Below are 21659 nucleotides of genomic sequence, written 5' to 3' on the forward strand. Positions count from 1 at the left end.
CTACCTGAATCTCTCAGGTTGCCAGGTTTTCTACATGACAACCCTGCCCTTGAATTGGATGTGAGACAAAACACCTAATTATTTGACCGTAAATGTAGCCTTTTTGTGTGTTTTATATTTTATTTGTAGTCTACTTTGTATGGGTCTATTTCCCGTATATGTGTCTAGTCCTTCAGTGCTCACCTAGTCAAGCTGCGGGTGTGCCAAACTGCTCCCAAATCCCCCAATAAAAGTGTCAATCTTTTGAAATTAACTCTGCTCGTAGTTGATTGTAATTTATTACTAATGACTGATTGATTGGGTCTTAAAGTTGCTGCACTACTTTTATATACCAACATGGGGTGGCTATGAGTAACAAATGTAGCGTTCGCACAGTAAATGAAACACATAATGCGTTTTAATGTTGGCAATGTTGGATTGTTTCAATCTCACATTCTAGAGAAGAGCTCATTTACTCGACTGTTCATCTTTATTGTGTCAGTGGCCATGTAATGCATTTTTGCAGTGTAGCACTGAAAGGGTAAGTTACGTGAAAATGCTGTCAAGAGACAGCGACAGGATGCAGTGAATGCGTGGGTGAACGTGCCCCTGAACTCGGGCTCGCCTGCTATTAAATAAGAGCGGTTAGTGTTTAGGTTAAACACGCCTAAACACCAACACACTGTTGGCAATCTCTCTGCCTCTTTATCATCCCTAGTTCTCATCTCCCTCAACCATTTATCCCTCTCTACATCAACCCCCTCGTCGTGGTGAAAGGCTTTTTAAGCACAATAGCATTCTACCCAATAATAGAAGTCTGCTTGACACAACTGTGGATGATTATAATGTTTCTTAAACAATTAGAGACTGGTCGGCGACAGTTATAGCCCCAGATGAACAAATTAAAGATGAGAAGGGATTGAAGCTTGAGATGCCTGTCTCGCTATAACACCAACCGTGACTAGCCGCAATCGACTCGGGCGAGGACTAGAGGGGACTCTGGATTTCCTCGAGTATGTAACTTAACAGGGGTAGTGATCTCTATGGTTACAGGAGAGAGTGACGTATAAGTGCTAGGAGGAGAGAGAGACAGAGATAAATACTATCCATACAGTTGGTTCTCCAATAACTTTTTCTGGAACAAGGGAGCGACCCGGATGCAGTCCTGGGACATCAGCGGAGGAGGAGCAGGCTGCTGCTCGGTTCCAACGCGAGGCCCCACCGAAGTGCTGCGCGCTCGCGACGCTGCCGTAGTTGTTGCTGTGCGATCGAGCGATTAACAACAAGGCAGGGCGACACTTCTATGAAGATTCATGAAGCTTTCTATTTGTAAGTAGAGCAATAACTTGCGTGACCCAAACTTACACGCGGTTTCTTACAGTCTCTGAGTTTGTATGGTCGTTGACGTTGTTTGTTCAACAAAGATCTAGAACTGACGCTGTAACTATTGATGAACTCTTCAGAAAAGGAGTTGCGACCATAAAAGCAATCAAACCCATGTATTCTCTTATGTTGTAGGCTACTCAATTGAGTTGTACTTAATTGCATTCAATTCCACGCGTATCGCTTCAAACGCAGCTGCTTAAATTGTTTGATTTAAAGAGTGCTCTATTGGCTGGTTCATTTGGACAGCCCGTTCGTTAGTAGGCTACTTTCACAGTCATCGACACAGAATGCCTAGGATACACTGCATACGTTTTCAATTGATACCAGAGCAACACACGCTTGAAAATGTATCAGTAAGTTGTTTGGTTGTCACTGCCAGTGATATGATCGGAGAGTGAAATGATTTGCAGACTTTGCATGATGCCGACACCCACAGATAGGGTCATTGTGGGAGGATTTTAACGGAATGGCTTGTGGTCAGTCAGCGTAGTAAATTGAGCGTACATTGTAGCCCGAGACACAATATAATCGAGGCTGTGCATTTGAAACTGTCCAGTGAAAGAAATGCAGATCAGTGATGCCTTGGTTGATCTGGCGCTGAGATCTTCCTATAAGGTGATGGCTTTGTCATGTAAATATTGTAGCTTTTGACTGATCAACTCTACCTCGTGTAATATCTCTGCAGCAGAGTAAGCAGTAGTTAGACAATGAGCTGACTGATGCACTCTGCTCATCGCCTGTCATATTGTCCCCGGGGGAGCTGGATCCGAGGCAGCGGTACTATGGCTCACTAGGGGTTCTAACTGGTTAGAAAGCTCTGTTGAACCCATGACCCATCACCCACTGCTCTCAGTCCTTCAGGTCACCGTGGCTTACTGACTGGACATGTAGACCCTCCCCTCTCGGCTCCTCTCTTTTCTTCTCCTCTCTTAATGTCTCACTTTCTCTCTCTTCTTCCTCTTTCTTATTTCTCTCTCTCTCTCTCTCTCTCTCTCTTCCCCCCCCCCCCCCCCCCCCCAGTGTACTAGGGCTGGGTCTGTGTTGTTTACCCAGTGAGTCAACACTGTCTTTATGAACCTGTTAACGGCCTGTTAGGTACATCTGACGCCACTTTTTTCCTGTCACTGTACTCTGTCTTATTCTCAGTCATACTCATTCCTGTTGGGCCCTGCTCTACTGGTTAACAACTATTGTACTGCACTACTGTACTGTATTCTGGACTATACAGGGCTTGTACTGTTTTCTATAATCTACAATTCAATACATCTTTCCAACCTACTGTGTTATATTCTGCTCTATTCTAGTGAGAATGGCATCTCTCCCCTTAGCAGAATGTTTATTCCTCATCTTATGATTTCAGTCTCCCTATCCCCCAACCAACACACACAAACACACCAAAAGCACAGCAACTTTAATAGTCCTCATAGTATGAGAACCATTTCTCATCTAGGCAGTCTATTTGTTGCACCATTTCGTCCAGTTATTTCCCTGTAGCATTGAGTGTGTGTGGTTGTATGTGTGTGAGTCAACTCTACCTGCTAGCAGCTTTCTAGGGTGAGGTAGAGCATGCAGTGTGTGTGTGGTTGTGTGTGTGTGGAGCTGTAGAAGAGTGGATCTACGACTCTGAACAGCGTTAATGTTTAATGGGAACGGTGTATGTGCGTCAGCGAACAACCTCTAGAGATGGGAGTCCTCGACTGACTCATACACACACACACACACACTGACTCACTCACTCACAAGCACACACACACACATGGCCACACACACTCTGCATGCTCTGCTTCCAGTATAAAGTGTTACTGTACAAAGAACAGAGAGGCCAGCTTTCTCTACCTCACCCTAGCAAGCTTCTAGCAGGTACGGCTGACTCATGCACACACACACACACACACACGCACACACGCACACGCACACGTACACTGCATGATGTCCATCATTCTAGCAAGCTGCTAACTGTAGTTTTTTTAACACAGCATACAGATCTTATGATAGTCTGTAACTGAGAAACAGGCAGACAGACTGGCAGGTGGGCAGACAGACAGACATTTCAACTATTCAATAGACTAGGAAGCATCTTTTTCTCAAGACTGAACAAATTACAACAAGTAGTTTGAACTTCACTGTATTTCCCCCGAGGGCTCTAGGTAAATCCAGACAGACATATTAGTTTCGGCTGCACGATAAGAAGGACATCTTCTATACTGTATGCCACTTCAGCTCAGTTTCCCAGACATGGATTAAGCCTAGTCCTAGAATAAAAACATTTTCAATGGAGATCTTTATGTAATTTTGCTCTCACTTTAGCACTAGGCTTAATCCATGTCTGGGCAACTGGGCCTTAGTGTTTAATCTAACTTCTCACTACACGGAGTCCCCAGTATGTTCCCTACTCTGGCACGGAGAAAGTGTTCCACATTTTTCCCCTCAAGCATAATCATCAAACTTGTATGCTGGCTAACTTCATACAGTCTAGACCCAGTTCTAGCTTCAGACAGGCTATTCCAGTACTAGTTTCAGACAGGCTATTCCAGTACTAGTTTCAGACAGGCTAGTTCAGTACTAGCTTCATACAGGCTAGTTCAGTACTAGCTTCAGACAGGCTAGTTCAGTACTAGTTTCAGACAGGCTATTCCAGTACTAGTTTCAGACAGGCTAGTTCAGTACTAGCTTCAGACAGGCTAGTTCAGTACTAGCTTCAGACAGGCTAGTTAAGTACTAGTTTCATACAGGCTAGTCCAGTACTAGTTTCAGACAGGCTAGTTCAGTACTAGCTTCAGACAGGCTAGTACTAGTTTCATACAGGCTAGTTCAGTACTAGCTTCAGACAGGCTAGTACTAGTTTCATACAGGCTAGTTCAGTACTAGCTTCAGACAGGCTAGTCCAGTACTAGTTTCAGACAGGCTAGTTCAGTACTAGCTTCAGACAGGCTAGTACTAGTTTCATACAGGCTAGTTCAGTACTAGCTTCAGACAGGCTAGTACTAGTTTCATACAGGCTAGTCCAGTACTAGTTTCAGACAGGCTAGTTCAGTACTAGCTTCAGACAGGCTAGTACTAGTTTCATACAGGCTAGTTCAGTACTAGCTTCAGACAGGCTAGTCCAGTACTAGTTTCATACAGGCTAGGGTTAATAGATGTTATTCACTGGACTTCTGTTGTGCTTTGATCCTGGGGGGCTCTGGGGATCTACGTCTGACAGCCCCTCTGGGAGGGATGAAGGGGGGGGGGGGGGGGGGATTGGGGCGAAGTAGGGCAGAAGGAGGGAGGGGGGTTGAGGCTAACGAAAAGGAGCGAGGGGTAGATGAGGTGTAAACAGAGATGGGGTGTGCGGGATAAGGTGGGGGATTGAGGTGTAAGCAGAGAGAGAGATGGGATGAGAGAGAGAGGAGAGAAAGAAAGATATTCTGTGAGTTAAAACATTGAATATGTATGGGAGGCAATGTGTGTGTGTGTGGGGGAGGGGTAGAGAGAGAGAGCGAGAGAGAGTAAATGAGAGAGGGAATGAGATGAAGAGGGTATAGGACTGAGGGAAGGAGAGAGGGAATAGGAGTGTGGGAAGGAAGGAGGGAGCATGCATGCATCCATGTTAATTTTCCCAGCCAGACAGGCAGCCTCATAGTAAGAGTTCAGCCACGCTGAAACCAATCATCTGTACCTCCCAGACTGGTGGTGCACTGGAATGCCCCTGTCTCCTACTGGCCCTCTTTCCTACCCCATCTATAATACCCCAGTTTTAATACTGCCCTCTGTCCTACCCCAGTAATATTACTGCCCCTCTCTCCTAACCCAGCTATAATACCCCAGTAATATTACTGCCCCTCTCTCCTACCCCAGTAATATTACTGCCCCTCTCTCCTACCCCAGCTATAATACTGCCCCTCTCTCCTACCCCAGCTATAATACTGCCCCTCTCTCCTACCCCAGCTATAATACTGCCCCTCTCTCCTACCCCAGCTATTATACTGCCCCTCTCTCCTACCCCAGCTATTATACTGGCCCTCTCTCTCCTACCCCAGCTATAATATTGTCCCTATCCCTCCTACACCAGCTATAATACTGCCCCTTTCTCTCCTATCTCCTCTATCCTATTATGTCTGTTGGCCTACCTTAGATAGTGTGTCTGTTAGAGGGGCTGCTAGCCTAGCTGAGATAGTGTGTCTGTTAGAGGGGCTGTTAGCTTTGCTGAGATAGTGTGTCTGTTAGAGGGGCTGTTAGCTTCGCTGAGATAGTGTGTCTGTTAGAGGGGCTGTTAGCTTCGCTGAGATAGTGTGTCTGTTAGAGGGGCTGTTAGTTTCGCTGAGATAGTGTGTCTGTTAGCCTAAGAGACACTGGGCTGGCTCCGACCCACATGTGTGTTTTCTCAGGGAGAGATGGTGTGATTCTTGGAAATCCAAACAGCAGTGTGTGTATGTGTGTGCTGGCCCTGCGGTTGGATAAACATTAAGGCCCCAGTTGAAGCCAAATCATTTCACATCTTGTAGATAGCGGGTTAGGCGGCGCGGCCCTCACAACGCTCCCCTGATGTTTGGCGCCTTCATCTTTTGGAGCGAGAGGCAGTCTGACTTCTTTCGCCACATCCCTGCGAGTGGAGGCAATAGGCAGTATTAAAAGTGTTCCCATTCCAAATCCCACCACTGCACACACACACATTTACACATCCCATCCCAACACTGTGCTTTTCAGACAAAGAGATCAAGTTGGTTTAGGGGCCTCTCCTCCTCCTCCTCTCTATCTCCCTCCCCTCTCCTCCTCCTCCTCCTCCTCCTCCTCTCTATCTCCCTCTCCTCCTATCTATCTGCCTCCCCTCTCCTTTTCCTCCTCTATCTCCCTCTCCTCCTCCTATCTATCTCCCTTCCCTCTCCTCCTCCTCCTCCTCTATCTCCCTCTCCTCCTTCTTATCTATCTCCCTCTCCTCCTCCTCCTTTCTATCTCCTCCCTTTTCCTCCCCTCTATCTCCCCAACTCTTGCTATCTTTTTATACAAACGCACCCCTCCCTCATGCCCAGTCCCTCCCCTCTCTCCCCATCCCCTCCCCCCAACTGTCAGTCGTTGATTTAGAAGTGATTACTGTAAAGTTTAGTAGTGATTACTGTAAAGTTTAGAAGTGATTACTGACACTAGGCCTGCTGACACTAGCCTTTCAGAAAAAAATTGTGCGCTGACTGGTAGACAGGTTGTAAACAGTTGACTGGTAAACAGTTTGTTGGAATCTGTAGAGGTCTCTCTGACTGTGTGTGTGTATGAGTCGGCGTGGGTGTGTCTGTGTGTGTTAGTGTGTCTGTTTGTGTACGTGTGTCTGTGTGTGTAGTACTTGTGGTAGACAGAGATGGCGAAACAGCATGACAGAGTTAATGAAGATCATTAATAACTGAGTGAAGCATGTCCTAACACACACACGTAGACACCAGTATGTTACTCAGCTCCATGAACTGTACCTCCAAAACTCACTGTCAGGCAAAGAGTGTGTGTGCATGCGTGTTTGTGTGTGTGACAATGATTGCGTGCGTGTGCGTGCTATGGTGGACCGCAGGAGAGCAGTTCAGGCCCTGGCCTTCCCAGAGAGCAGAGAGTGAGAGTGATCAGCTGTATAGGAGTTTAAAGAGCTGCAGGCTCGTGCTACAAACTGTTTGGTTTTACTGTAAACCCCTCCCTTTCATCAGACGTCTGCCTGTCTGCCAGGCACACACACACACTCCTCACGCACACCTCTTCAGATTCCAGTTGGAAGGTGGACCATTGCCTACCAGTGAAAAATGAGCTTGAAGTGTGTGTGTCTCTCAAGGACAGTTCTGTTCCAGATCACCGACCTCACAGAGAACATGGTCAGAGTGACCTAGACGCGTATATGTGTGTGTGTGTGAGTGTGTTTATATTACACCTTTTACACTCGCTCCCTCTTCTCTACCCAGTCTGTCTCTCTCCCGCTCTCTCTCTCTCTCCCGCTCTCTCTCTCCCGCTCCCGCTCTCTCTCTCTCTCTCTCTCTCTCTCTCTCTCTCTCTCTCTCTCTCTCTCTCTCTCTCTCTCTCTCTCTCTCTCTCTCTCTCTCTCTCTCTCTCTCTCTCTCTCTCTCTCTCTCTCTCTCTCTCTCTCTCTCTCTCTCTCTCTCTCTCTCACACAGAGCTCATATAGATGTCTGTATTTGTATAACACACACTTTTCTTCCTTCCTCTGATCCTTCCCTCCCTCCCTCTCTCTTTCTTCTCTTCCTCCCCCTCACTCTAAACAACAAGAGAACAGCATGCTGCTGCCCTCCCTGACAAGGGTCTCCAGCTTCACACACACACACACACACACACACACAGGCACAGGCCAAATGCCTGCAGACACACAAACACACGCACACCCACGTGGAAGAAAAGGCTCTGGTGTGTTAATTTGCCGTTCATGATTAACTAACTCAACTTCTCACATGGGAGAGAGTTTAACCCTCTCCCACGGTCTCCTCCTTTTGACCATGGGGACAGGAGAGGGTTAATCCCTCCCCCACCCCTCTCCCAACCCTTCCTTCTTCTTTCTCCTCCTCTAATATTGGGCCTCTAGCCACCCCCTCCTCTCCCCTTTTTCACCTCCCCCTCCTCCTTCTCTCTCCTCTCTCCCTCGTGCTTCGGCCCAGACCTCACCACCACCACCACCACCCCCCACACACATATACACACACACACATACACACGCACACACAAAGAGTGAAAATAGAGGGGGAGTTGACGTAAACTCTCGCTGATCTGTTTGAATTCATACAGAGGTTCACTCACCAGACAGACAAGCAGGCAGAAAGACAGATAAACAGCCAGGCAGACAGCCAATCAGATAGAGAGGCAGGCAGACAGGCAGGCAGGTAGACGGAGAGACAGACAGACAGGCAGGCAGACAGGCAGACAGATAGGCAGGCAGGCAGACAGGCAGAGTAAAGTGTTGCCTAGGTGACTGATACTGTGCAAGAAAGAATGCTAGCAGAGTGGGCAAAGAGTGAAAGAGGGGGAGAGAGAAAGGAAAAGCGAGAAAGGAAGGGAGAGAGTTAGAGAGAGAAGGAGAGGGTGAGAGAGAGAGAGGGAGCAAGGGGGAAAGGGAGAGAGGGAGAGGGAAAGGTACACAATCCTACCCCGGCCCTCATGACTGCATACGGAGGGAGGGAGGGGGAAAGGGAGGGAGGGAGAGAGGGAGGAGAGAAAGGAAGAGTGGGCGGGAGTAGTTGGTAATAGAGTTGTAATAGAGTTTCACTTCAGTGTAAAGCATTCTACTCTGCTTCCAACATGTGATCTGTCTACACACACAAACACACACAATTAAACCCTCAAACTCTTAGTTAGCAGCGTGCTGCAGTGAGATAATGGCTCTAATCTGCTGTAAAAACACACAACCATAACTGGTACAGGGTGTCTGGTGTTAGCTCACACTAGCAAGCTGGAGGCACATACACACACACACAGACAGACACACACAGCTGACGGGTGACCTTGTTGACCTTGTTCACACAGAGGACACTCTGACACCCCTCCCAGTCTGATCAGATCAGGGCTTTTCTGACTGATGAATAATAATAGTGCAACGTTTTTAATGGAGAGAGAGAGCATACAGTAACATATTTTATCTGTGTGTGTGTGTCTGGAGTTGTTGTGTGCGTGTGTGAGGAGAGTGTGTGTGTGAGGAGAGGTAGTGTGTGTCTGGAGGTGATATATGTGTGTGTGTGTGTGTGTGAGGAGAGGTAGTGTGTGTCTAGAGGTGTGTGTGTGTGTGTGTGTGTGTGTGTGTGTGTGTGTGTGTGTGTGTGTGTGTGTGAGGAGAGATAGTGTGTGTGTGTGTGTGTCTCCTTGCTGTTGAATCATCATACCTGCTTCAGATCAGATAGTAATGTGGCCCACGATGCTGTCAATTTCCACACATGAATGATACTCTGTGCTGCTCCAAACACACACACACACACACACACACACACACACACACACACTACTTAGATTCCTGGGTCCTTACTCTCTAGACTTCTAGTTATCTTCCTAAACCGGCTCCTCTCATGTAATTCGAGTGTATGTGTGTTTGCCTTTTAGTGTGTGTGTGTGTGTGTGTGTGTGTGTCTGCATTTGAGCGTGTGTGCTACAGCAGTGTGACAGTCAAGAGGAGTACATCAGTTTGTTAATGAGTGGGTGTGTCTCTCCCTTTCTCCATAGAGAGCAGTGATTGTATGTTGGCTGGAGACATCAGTCTGTCCTGCCCTACCCAATCTCACTGTCTGTCTGTCTGTCCTGCCTACCCTAGCTCTGTCTGTCTGTCTGTCTGTCTGTCTGTCTGTCTGTCTGTCTGTCTGTCTGTCTGTCTACCCTCCAACGGTCCTAGAGGCTGGCTGTGGTTAAGTTCAGATATAGAAAAACACACACACACACCCACCAGTGAGTCTGAAGATGACACCCATTATAATAGTGGGCACTCCCAGAAGACCGACCGCACATTCTGATTGGTTAACGACACCACATTCCTGAGGCTCTGTGACTGTGTGTAATTGGCAGATTCTGCAGAGAGCAGCAACAAATCATCTGGCTCTAAAATGAGATCGGTTTAGCAGCGTATGGGTACAGCTCAGTGGTTTACCCCAAAGTGACGTCCCCCATGGACGTCACCGTCGATAAGATAGTGGATACATCCGTGTGCACTATAATGAGAATATGCTTTTTCATGTCATTGGGTTTGATTGCAGTGAGCCACTGTCAGCAACTGAGATGAGTGAAGCCTGACAATGTATGTCTCCACACACACACACACACACACACACACACACACACACACACACACTCAAGCTCTTCAGACGAGCTAGCTAGGGAACAGATAAAGAATAGAAAGTAGAGAATAGAAAATACAATACGACACACAGGCACGCACGGATAAAGTAAATGGCAGCCCAAGCCGACACAATACGACGCATGTACACACACAGAGTGTATAGAGGCTCGAAGGGCCAGCCAGCCATTTGGCTAACAGGCTGTGTGGTGCTCTGCTGTCGACAGGAGGGCAGTGAACAGTGTCCCGGCGAGGTCGTTCCTAGTGTTTAACCCAGGAGCCTGAGTGTTGGATCACACAGACTGAGCCATCCATCTGAATGCACTGTGTAGCTGGTATGAGTGTATGTGTACCGTGTACATACACATGAGTTTGTACGTGTGCACAATGTGTACACCTGTGTGAACTGTTTGTGTGTGTTTATGTATGTAGGTGTGTGTGTGTGTGTCTGTCTGTCCAGGGGGGTCTGTGCGGTGCAGCCGGAGTAACAAGGCAGCCCCTGACTCACTGTTTCCAGTAGGTGGTTACATAATTAGAGCGCTGTCCAGATGTACAATAACATTTACTCTGACCCCTACTCACCTCTCACCCGCTTGCCAGCTCCCAGCATGCACTTGGACTGAATCAGGGACTGGCTGGCCAGAGACGAGCCTCGACACAATGGAGAGGAGGGGGAGGGGGAGGATGAGAGAGGAGTGGAGAGGAGCACCGGGAAGTTGAGTGTGTGAGTAGGAGGGAGAAGGCGGGTTGGGGCAGTGCAGAGGAGAGTATAAGAGACGAGGTAGAGAACAATTAGGGTGTTGGTGAAGCAGCATGCAGTGTGTGTGAGGCAGTTTCCAACCAGTGACCTTTCAGTCGTGGATTCCCTCTGTAATACAACTCCAGGCACACACAGCTGAGTCATACTCTTGAAACACAGACACACACACACACACACAGTCTCCCAAAGGCTAGCATGCTTGCCCAAACGTGCAGAGGGGAATGGATGGAACTTCATCATGTCATGGCCCTAAAGGCTGATATAGTACATGATATACTGGGTGTGTGGGTCTGCCCCAACCCGTCTCTCGCAGACAGACAGGCAGACAGACAGGCAGGCAGACAGGCAGACAGGAAGGTAGACAGACAGGCGGGCAGGTAGACAGACAGACAGACAGACAATCAGACATGCATACAGACAGACAGACCTGCTCCAAGACCTGACCTCTCTGGTCACATGACTGAAGGTCACACCAGGTCAGAGTTCAGTCTCCCTGTCTCTCAGTTGGTTTTTGTTTTCCCCTCCCCTCCCCCTCTCCTCTCTCTCCCTCTTTTCCCCCTTCTCTCTCCCCTCATTTTCTCTCTCATGCTACCCCTCTACTTCTCTCTCCCCCATCTTTCTCCCTCTTTCTGACCGTCTCTACCTTTCACTCTGTTTCCTTCGATGTCTCCAGCTCTGCTTCTCTCTTTCTCTTTCGCCCTTCTCTCTGTCTCTCATTCCTCCTCCTCCTCCTCCTCCTCTCCTCCCTCACCTAAAAGTAGACCCGTAGCTATTGAGGCTTGGCTTCTAGTAAAGGCTTTGCAGGCACATGGGTGTGTAGGTTATATGTCCTGGAGCATGTGTGGGTGTTTGAATACTAAGTGTGAGTGTGTTTGCGTGCAGGTGTGTAGTGTTTGTTTGTCCTGTATGTGTGTGTGTGTGAGAAATAGTGATATGTGTGTGTGTGTGTGTAGTATTGGTGGGTCATAGTGTGCATGTGTATTTGTGTGTGCTGAGTAAACTGAGCCAGTTGAGTGAGTGGGTGTTTTTAAGTGGAGTTTCGCTGTAGCAGGTTTGCATACACCTTTCAACTTTGTGCGTGGGTGAGAATGTGCACTCTGAGTGGTTCGCGTGTGTGTGTGGGGGCGAGAATGTGCACTCCCTGTGTGTGTGTGTGTGTGTGTGGAATGTGTGTTTGAGTATTGGGTTAACCTGTCAGGAGCTAAGGTCACCTGACCACAAGAATCAGACAGGTCATTACTTAATCAGACAAGGCCAGACTATACACACACACACACACACACACACACACATATATACAGAACAAACGAGCAGTGCACATACACTCACACAAACTATTACCTAGCATCAGGTCTTCAAAGCCTCCTTATCTGGTTTCAAAGCAGACAGCTTTAATACGACGTTGTTTAGTAGGGTGGTTTAGGACAGCGCCCATGTGAGCATGCCAACCTGGGGAGTCCTCTTGGTCTCATGGTAGAAGTTTCCACGTGGAAAGTTGTGTTGGTTTTAATCAGACATTGTTTCTTAGATCTTTCTAGTAGAGAGAGGAGGAGCGTGGCCCCTCACCTTATACAGTACAACAGTAGTGGAACATGCCTGACTGATACTGTAGGGTGGACTCGGCCAACGTAATGAATTCTGACTGCAGTTTACTTTTTAGAACAGAAGTAAGCTGGAGTACACAGTGCCGCACACACACGCACTACCACACTTGCACACACGTATACACAGTTATACACACACACACTACCAGCTCTCCTATTATGAGTGTTGTGTTCTAGCTGGGCAATTTGCCTGGCGTAGAGCAGAGTAATGAAACACATGCTTTGTTTGTATCATAGTGTAATCTTAAATATTGTTTAGTCTAACCTCTGCAAGCCTCATTTTACTGGATGAAAGTGTGTGAACGTCTTGTGTGTGTGCTCTAGCATGTTAAAGCCCATCTTCTGTCTCCCCTGAGAAAACGTTTCTTCTCTTCGCAGAGCTAATGCCCTTTAAATGAGTTAGAACTTGTTGTTTCTGATCCCCTCCAACATATCACGCACGCACGCACACACACACAGGCAGACATTTACACAGAGCGGCCTACACACACACACGCGCACACACACACAGAGGTTGTGATGACAGAGACTTACAGCATTAAACAGACGGCTCTCCCTCCCCCTGTTGATGGAGCTTTTCTTTATTTGTCTTCCCTCCTCCCTCTGGGGATGGTGTGTGTGTGTGTTTCAGAGAAGAAGCCTTATCAGAAATCATGATTATGCACAGCAGCTAGACTGAGATTGGCAGTGCTGTGCTTAGTTAGGCCTGGGATATGCTAGGCTTGGCTGCCATTAGCTAGGCTTAGGCTGAGATTGACTAGGCTAGGCTGAGATTGACTAGTTAGGCTTGTCCAAGACATATTGTATAATATATATTTAGTAGGGGTCAGCTAGGTTGATATAGACTCGGTTTCCCTCCAAGTCCCCCTCTTTAGACTCCAGATTCTTCGACATCCAGCCAAACCTCTGGCTCACTGTTTATTTGACTCCCCTACCCCTCTGTTGTCTTTGGTTTAGCCCGCTCCCCTGGCTGCAGCCTGGCAGTCAGCCAGCCGGTTGTGCCCACTGCTGATGACGCGGGGGTGTGCAGCCTGGCCCACAGCAGCTAAGAATAGGTCTGGAATGCCTGGAAGGAATTTGGGGCCGTGAAGATTCTTCATTTGAGAGAGACAGAACGTGTGTGTGTGTGTGTGTGTGTGTGTGTGTGTGTGTGTGTGTGTGTGTGTGTGTGTGTGTGTGTGTGTGTGTGTGTGTGGAAAGAAAGTCAAAGAAAGAGCTCTGAAGAGGTGGAAACGGAGAAAGAGAGGGAGGGACAGAAAGGGGGAGAGAGAGAGGACTACAAAGACAGAGAGGGTGATGTCTAGGGAGGAGTGGAGAGAGAGATGGAGAGATAAGGGGTGTGGAGATGAGAGAGGTCTAGAGAGACTCTGACACACACCCTGTCTGACCTGCAGACTGACCTCTCTAAATGTCTCTCTCACACACTCTCTACCCTCCCTCTCTCTCACACAAGCACAAACATTCTCATATCTCTGTTTTTTCTCTGTTGGTGCATTGTTTTATCTCTGTCTCTCTCTTTCGCTCTCTCTTCTGGGTGTTGTATTAAGCTAATGTTAACAGGGACTAGAGAGGTGCATTGTGGCGAAGGAGGCAGACACTAAGCTGAGCCCAACTGAGATTTAATGTTTATGTTGGAAAGAGAGGGGGGGAGGGAGAGAGGGGGGGAGGGAGAGAGGGGGGGGAGGGAGAGGGAGAGGGAGAGGGAGAGGGGGAAGGAGGGAGAGAGGGAAAGAGGGAGGGAGAGGGGGGGGGGGGGGAGAGAGAGAGGACAGAGTAGATGAAGAGGGATAGAAAAAGAGACCAAAAAATGATAGAAAATAAGACTTGGAGGGAGGGAGGAAGAGAGAGAGGGAGGAATGGAGGGAGGGGGAGAGAGGAATGAGAGTACAGAAGCAAAGTAGATAACCTAGATGGAGTTCAGCTAGTGTACGTTAATTATGAAAGTGTGCAGAGTAGCTTAGAGACTGTGGGCAAAGAGCTGGGCCTGTTAGACATGCTACACAAGTAACCCTTGCTGTGCCAAACACACACACACACACACACACACACTTACACACCACCTTTAGTCACTGGTAACTGGGAATTCCCCTGGTTGTTGGACTCGGTCAGATGACGACCAGGACATTGGTCAACCCAGCTGTGTATCTGAGGAGGGGAAGGGAGGAGGATGAGACGGAGGGAGGAGAGGGGGGGGGGGGGGGGGGGGGAGGAAGACAGGAAACCGAGCCAGGGGTGGGGGTGTGTGAGGAGCAATAGAACTGCATGGTGTAAGGTACACAGTAGTGGTTAGGGTGGGGTGTAGGGGAGGGTGTTTATAGTCTGGATCCTGAGATGTAGGTTACAGTCCCCATCTCTTGTTCTGTCTTAGAATGAGAGTTGGGATATCCTCCACACTGTCAACACACTGTCTGTCCCAAACAGATGGTCTCTTACTCTCTCTCTCTCTCTCTCATCTCTCTCTCTCTCCTCTCTCTCTCTCTCTCTCTCTCTCTCTCTCTTCTCTCTCCTCTCTCTAATATTCCATGAAAGATTGAGGGTGTACTATAGCCTTGAGCCACCAGTTTTCATTAGAGCGTTCACACACACACACACATACCTGCCACTTTAGTCTTCTTATTAATGCTTGTTACAATCACATCAAGTTATGTCTCCCTCGCTCGCTCGCTCACTCACTCACTTACTCTCCCAATCATCCTCCCCAACCTCCCTCCCTCCCTCTCCCTCCTACACAGCATTCCTTCCTCCGCCCACCTTCCTGTCGTCTTTTCTCGTTTATCTTCGGGCCTTGGCCCGTCACTCCATCACTGTCACGGGCCAGAACCCACTCGCCCGCTGCCAGAGGAGGGGAGCCTGCAGTTAGCATGTGGAATGTAGTTTGTATGTGATGAGTATGTAGTGGCCTTGTAACATGCTATAGGCCTACTTCAGGAATAGGAAGCACAGAGGTTTAATTTGTATTTTATTTCCTTGTTTAACTCTCAAAACTCTAAATTCCTTTATTTCTGTTTCTCCCTCCCTCCCTCCCTCCCTCCCTCCCTCCCTCCCTCCCTCCCTCCCTCCCTCCCTCCCTCCCTCCCTCCCTCCCTCCCTCCCTCCCTCCCTCCCTCCCTCCCTCCCTCCCTCCCTCCTCCCCCCACCCACCCTCATCCCTCTATTCTGCAGGTAGCTAGATGAGGGAGGAGGGGGTCGGCCATGTTGACCAGGTGAGATCAGCCTGACTGACTCAAAGCTGGAGAGCCAATCAGGAACCTCCATGGCAGGATCTGGATCTAGGTGAGTCTCAGACTGCCACCTGCTGTTTGCATGTTGAACTGCACCCTGAAGAGGCTTCGGGCCTCAGTTACGGCTTGGAAAAAGAAATGCGAAATCATGTCAGTAAGTTTGAACTGTGAGTCAAATGAAGCGTACCTAATGTCCCAGTGTCTGTGTGTGTCCAGGGGAGAGATGGAGCACTAAGAAGCCATGGGAAGCTGCTGTAGCTGTCCTGACACACACTCCCTCTCAGACGATCATCACAGCAAGTTCAAGGTTGGGTCAAGTCCACCTCCCTCCTTCTCTTTCTGTCTCTCCCTCTCCCTCCCTCCTGCATGTATCCACATGTTGACCAATTAAGTATTCATTCAGTCTCTCCCCTCGTCCCCCTCTCCTCTCCTCCACCTCCCCTCTCCCCTCCTGGCTGGGTTGTTAATGTGTTAGCTGAGTACAGTCATGGGTTTCTGGTGTAAGAGGCCTATAGATGACTGACTGGCCTCATATCTCAACTATGCCGAATCATTAACCACTTTGACTGCCCCAGGATCACAACCACGCTTTTGTCTGAGGTGTGTGTGTGTAGCTGCGCTCATGTTCTGTGCCTGTGGAATAAGATTCTCTGAACCTGCGTTTGCTAACTGTGTGTCCATGTGTGTGGTTGTCTGTGTGCGTGTGCCACTATGTGTGTGTGTGCAGGTGATCAACGTGGATGACGATGGCAATGAGCTGGGCTCAGGAGTGATGGAGCTGACGGATGAGGAGCTGATCTTGCACACGCGCCGACGCGAGCCCGTCAACTGGCCCTACCTGTGTCTGCGTCGCTATGGCTGCGACTCCAACCTCTTCTCCTTCGAAAGTGGCCGGCGCTGCCAGACTGGACAGGGTAGGCGCTGCATGGCTCTATTTATCTAGCCATCTCCTTTCTCTCTCTCTCTCTCTCTCCTTCTCCCTTCCTCCCTCTTTCTCTCGCTTCCCCTGTCTTCAGCTCTCTCGCTCTCCTTGAAAATGTTTAACTTTTTGAAGCGTGTGTTGTGTCTCTCAATCTGTTTCTCTCTCCCTTTCTCTCAGTCTCCATCTGTATCTTTCCATCGATGTCTCCCTTGCTCTCTCCGCGAAAATGTTACATTACACATATTGTTTGGGTAATTTAATGTGTGTGTGTGTGGTAGAAGGTCAGGCATGTACTGTAGACAGACACAGGTCTGTCAGTAGGTGAGAGGTCATAGGTCAGTCGTGCCTGTGCATGACCTTTGTGTGACCTTTGACCCCGTGCTGACATAAGGATCAGGTGTTCTGTGTTTGTTTAGATGGTGGTCAGTCCAACTTAGGAAACCTCATCCCGCTTCGTCCCTCTTCCATCCCCTTCCCCTCATCCTACTTCATCCCCAACCCCTCCTCTCGTCCCCCTTCATCCTCGCCCTGTTCCCCCGACCATACACCCCCCTCTCCGCTCGTCCCTCTTTTCCTCTCGTCCTCGTCCCTCACATTACCCCCCCCCCTCCCAATGTCTTCTATGGACACAATACTGTCCCCAGATGGTGGGAGGTTCAGTACTGCTGTCTGACCAGGGGGAGGTGCTGTGTCCCAGGGCCACTGCTCTGCTAGGTAGTGAGCTACATGTCGTGGTGGTGTTGTGTGTGTGTGTGTGTATATATATATTTCCCCCCCTATTCATTTTGGTTTCTGACTCTACTTCATTCCTCTGATTATGGTGTGCAGTTAAGTGAATCCGGAGAGGTAGTTGTGTGTAGCAGACTGTGTGTGTGTGTGTGTGTGTGCATGGTGTTTCCATCCTTCTGTGTGTGTGTGTGTGTGTGCCTACTCGTGTGTTTACGTGCATGCGCGCGCCTTCTCTCCATGCAGGGATCTTTGCGTTCAAGTGTGTGCGCGCCGAGGAGATCTTCAACATGCTGCAGGAGACCATGCACAGTAACAGCATCAGTGTGGTGGAGGAGGCAGTCCTGGAACCTGGCCAGGGCCCCCTGGACCCCGATGCCCCACGCACGCCTCGCACGCCCACCAGTGAGGACACACACACACACACTGTGCACTCTCTCTCCCAACCCTCTTCTGATGGTAGGTGCACACATGCAAACACCAACACTCACCATCTTACTCCTGTTTCTCTTCAGCTCCGGGCTACTCAGTACCTACGGTAGCCAATGGGATTGCTCGCTACCCGTCGTTTGGCGAGGCCTCCTCCCGCCCCTCCAGTCGCCACCCGTCTATAGGCAGCGCCAGACTGCCCTCTGTTGGCGAGGAGGCCACACACCCTCTACTGGTCACCGACGACCCGGTGAGAGTACACACACACACACTCACAGACGAGCATACACACACGGACATGCCAGAAGACCTGACCTCACACACACACACACACACCCACAGACCTGCCCACACATTCACGTTGTCCATTTCTGGCTGCATCAGGACACTTACATACTCCCCCTTTATCCCCAACTCCCTCTTTTTCTCTCCTACTCCCTTCTCTCTTCCCCCTCTCACTCTCTCTCTCTCTCTCTCTCAGGTCCACACGTACGTAAACACTTCAGGTGTTCAGGAAGACCGACGCTCGCGACCCTCCAGCCACACCCCTTTGGAACTTTGGCTGCCCAATCCGGACAGCTCCTCCGCCACTCCAGCCAATCAAGGGACAGAGGTGGAGCCCCAGGTAGTGCTGGAGGGAGAGAGTGTGAAGTTTGTCCTGGGACCCACTCCTGTCCAGAGACAGAAACAGAGACGGGTAGGTGACAGAGAGACTGGGCCTGGCCCTGGAGGAGTGGAGCCTGGGGCTGGAGTTGGAGCCGGAGGTACGGAGGATGGGGCTGGGCAGAGGGACAGGGAAAGGGAGCCAGGGTCTGGGCTAGGGAATGAGAGTCTGGAGCCAAACGGCCCCAACGACTGTGTGACCCAGTCAGCAGAATGTGACACGGGTTACGACAGTGACGAGCGCAAGGACGCCCCTCCCCCTCCGCCGCTTCCCCCCCAATCAAGCGCCAAGCTCTCTTACGAACACCACAACGGCACCAGTCACGTGTCCACTCCCGCCCCCTTCTCCGTGCCTAACCCCGCCCCCCGACGCAACCGCCCCGCCCTCCCTTCCCCCGACTTCTCCCACAACGCCAACAACTCCGCCCAGCGGCGGACGGCGCTCCTGAATTACGAGAACCTCCCGTCTCTCCCACCGGTCTGGGAGACGCCCAAGCGCTTCTCGGCGGGAGAGGACGAGGAGGACGAGGAGGAGGACGAGGACGAGGAGTCGTACGGACGACCAAAGACTCTCAACGGCTACCACCGCCGCCTTCACCATCGTCCTCACCACCACCACCACCACCACCATCCACTCCAGCACCCCCTACTGGACCCCATGCATAACTACGTCAACACGGAGAACGTGACCATGCCGCTCAGCGCCAAGCTGGACTCGGCCCGTCTCCCCCGCAGGGAGGGGGGCGGGGGGGGAGGCGCGGGGCCGGGGACGCCCACCGTCTTTAACTTTGAATTCCGGGGGGCGGGGGGGCTGGACCCTCTCAGGCAGCTGAACTACATTGAGGTGGAGATGGAGAAGGGTTCAGACTCCAGCGGGCCTCACACCCCCAAGACCCCCACCACCCCCCTGCTGGGGCCCCCGCCGCCCCCCGCCCGCCGCACGGAGCTGTACGCCGTCATTGACATTGAGCGCACGGCGGCCATGTCCAGCCTGCAGAAAGCGCTGCCCCGCGACGACGGAACGTCCCGGAAAACCCGACACAACAGCACTGACCTACCCATGTGACCTGATGCCCGGTCATGTGACTGGGGCCACGAAGCACTGTCTTAATCCTCACTCTCCCCCACTCTTTATTTCACTTTCTCTCCATTCTCTCCTTCTTACCCACTGTCGGATTACCTCACAATCTCCCCTTCTTTCTTTCTCTCTGTCTCTTCATCTCCCATACTGTCTCCCCCTCCCACACTCTCCTTCCTTCTGCTTTCTTTCCCGTCTTCCCCTGTTCTTCACCCTCACACCTACACACCCATACACACACAATGCTGTTGAAGGATGCAGGTGGCTGCCACATATATTCTATTGCAAACTGTAATGTGTGAAGTGAACGCAGCAGTCTTAACTTCCAGCTTGGCTCCAGTGTGTCCCTGAGAGCCAGACTAGGGCCGCTACCGTTCCTGTGGCCAGGGAACAGGGGCTTTAAAAAGAGCGAACTGCACTTTTTAATTCAATGCCTGTGTCTAATTGGCAGATTGACAACCAGACCAGGCCAATAATAAAGACTCTTTGCGAATGAACCTTACCATTGGTTTATCACGCTCCCGGTACGAGTACTGATTTGAGTACTGATAAATATTAGTTCCAGACTTATATAAAAAATAATGTACTTGCTGGTATTTACATATTTTACATTGTACACATCTAGTCACTTTAGCCCCGTACGTACAGGACACTGTCTTAGAGGCAGACTAGGGTCAAAACACAGAAGTGAAATACTTATATTTGATGTGTGTTTTATTTACCTCTGTTTGCACTTTTGGGACTGTACCTTTGGTGCCATTGCACTTCTGTGAACGAAAGCTTTGACTTCTCGTCTCAAGTTCACCGTAAGTATTTGCAAATATTATTTGACCCTGGTCCGCTAACAGACGAGTCCTTGTTATCTTAACGACAACAAACAACAATTGTTTACTGAGCTCTGCAGTCATAAACAACTACAGTCCTAGTTCCAAAGTTCTTCACCTTGCTACCCATGCAGTTGTATTATATTGTAAAATGTATTATATGTTCTAACTTGCTCTATATTTTTTCTACCAAGTTTTAAAAATCATAAATGAATAAATATAGTAATTGTACAAAGAATTAGTTTACTAGATAATGTTTATTAAACAAATGAAACATTTAGGGGAGCATGCCATCCCTCACTGCCAAATGTAATTTCCCAGCCTGTGATTGGTTACTGAAAGTTGAAACTGGTCATTGATTGGTCAGTGAGAGAATCGATTACCTAAATGTTCCCAATTCCCCCATTCTGATTGGCTCAGCCACCCAGACGCAGCACTAAGTGGTGAGCAGTGAACGACTGCATTTACTGTGTACAATAAAAGCCACAAATATTGTACATTTTTATTGAAACTGATTTTGATATTCGCATTTTTCAGGTATGGATATAAGTTTACCAGAAAGTTTGTATTTTTTTGGAAATGAGGAAGAAGCATACTGTGTATTTTGTCATATTCTACATCTTTCCTTCTATGCCATCAGTGCCAAAACACACTTTTTTTGTAGCATGGCAAAATAATAATAAAAACAAGGAACTAATGTGTCCTGAGATCCTGTCTGTCATGTGAAGCCACACACACACAACCTCTGTATCCTGCTCTGTCCACAACCTGTCTCAACCCTGGTCCTCAGGACTCCCTACATGTTTGAGCTGTTTCCCTGTTCCAACACATCTGATCAAAGTGAATGGGTTGGTAGCTGGCTTCTGCAGAGCTTGATAACAACACATTCAGTTGAAGCAGGTGTGCAGGGAGTCATTCTCCCTCTCTGTCTGCCCCTTCTCTTTCGAAAGAGAAGGGGCATAGTTCAACCTCAGTTTACCTTAGGAGGACATGGGTAAACAAACTATTTAGGACTGTGACAAAGCTGGGTCGATTACAGATATCAATCAGGCTACATTTAAACCAGGTATGGCACCTATCTGTTGGTTTCATTGCAGTGCCTGAGTTGACATATTTGGCATTTTTTGCACATCTAAATCTCATCGAGGTGTGTCACAATCTCTATTTTGAAAAATATAGTGAAAAAGTTGAGTCACTAATATGCTTCAGGCCTTCGCTGCAAAATGATATATTCATATCGTCCACTGGGGTAGGAACTCACCTCACCAATATGGCCGTTTGTTTGACCAAAAATGTT

At 49.2% G+C, this 21659-nt stretch overlaps 1 protein-coding gene across 2 annotated transcripts; it reads left to right on the forward strand.

Moving 5' to 3' along the window:
* The first annotated feature begins 1200 nt into the window (after nucleotides 1-1200).
* frs2a (fibroblast growth factor receptor substrate 2a) lies at nucleotides 1201-21050 on the forward strand. 2 transcript variants are annotated; one of them, XM_067254455.1, is made up of 7 exons: nucleotides 1201-1308; nucleotides 15666-15772; nucleotides 15937-16027; nucleotides 16448-16634; nucleotides 17615-17773; nucleotides 17884-18047; nucleotides 18279-21050. In XM_067254455.1, the coding sequence occupies exons 3-7, from the start codon at nucleotides 15962-15964 to the stop codon at nucleotides 19524-19526; spliced, it is 1824 nt and encodes a 607-aa protein (XP_067110556.1). In that variant the 5' UTR covers nucleotides 1201-1308; nucleotides 15666-15772; nucleotides 15937-15961; the 3' UTR covers nucleotides 19527-21050. The 2 variants fall into 2 exon arrangements, with proteins under 2 accessions (XP_067110556.1, XP_067110555.1); XM_067254454.1 differs by having other exon boundaries at nucleotides 1245-1308; nucleotides 15662-15772.
* Nucleotides 21051-21659: the final 609 nt, after the last annotated feature.

Source organism: Osmerus mordax, chromosome 17 (genome assembly GCF_038355195.1).
Source record: "Osmerus mordax isolate fOsmMor3 chromosome 17, fOsmMor3.pri, whole genome shotgun sequence".
Lineage (NCBI taxonomy): Eukaryota > Metazoa > Chordata > Actinopteri > Osmeriformes > Osmeridae > Osmerus > Osmerus mordax.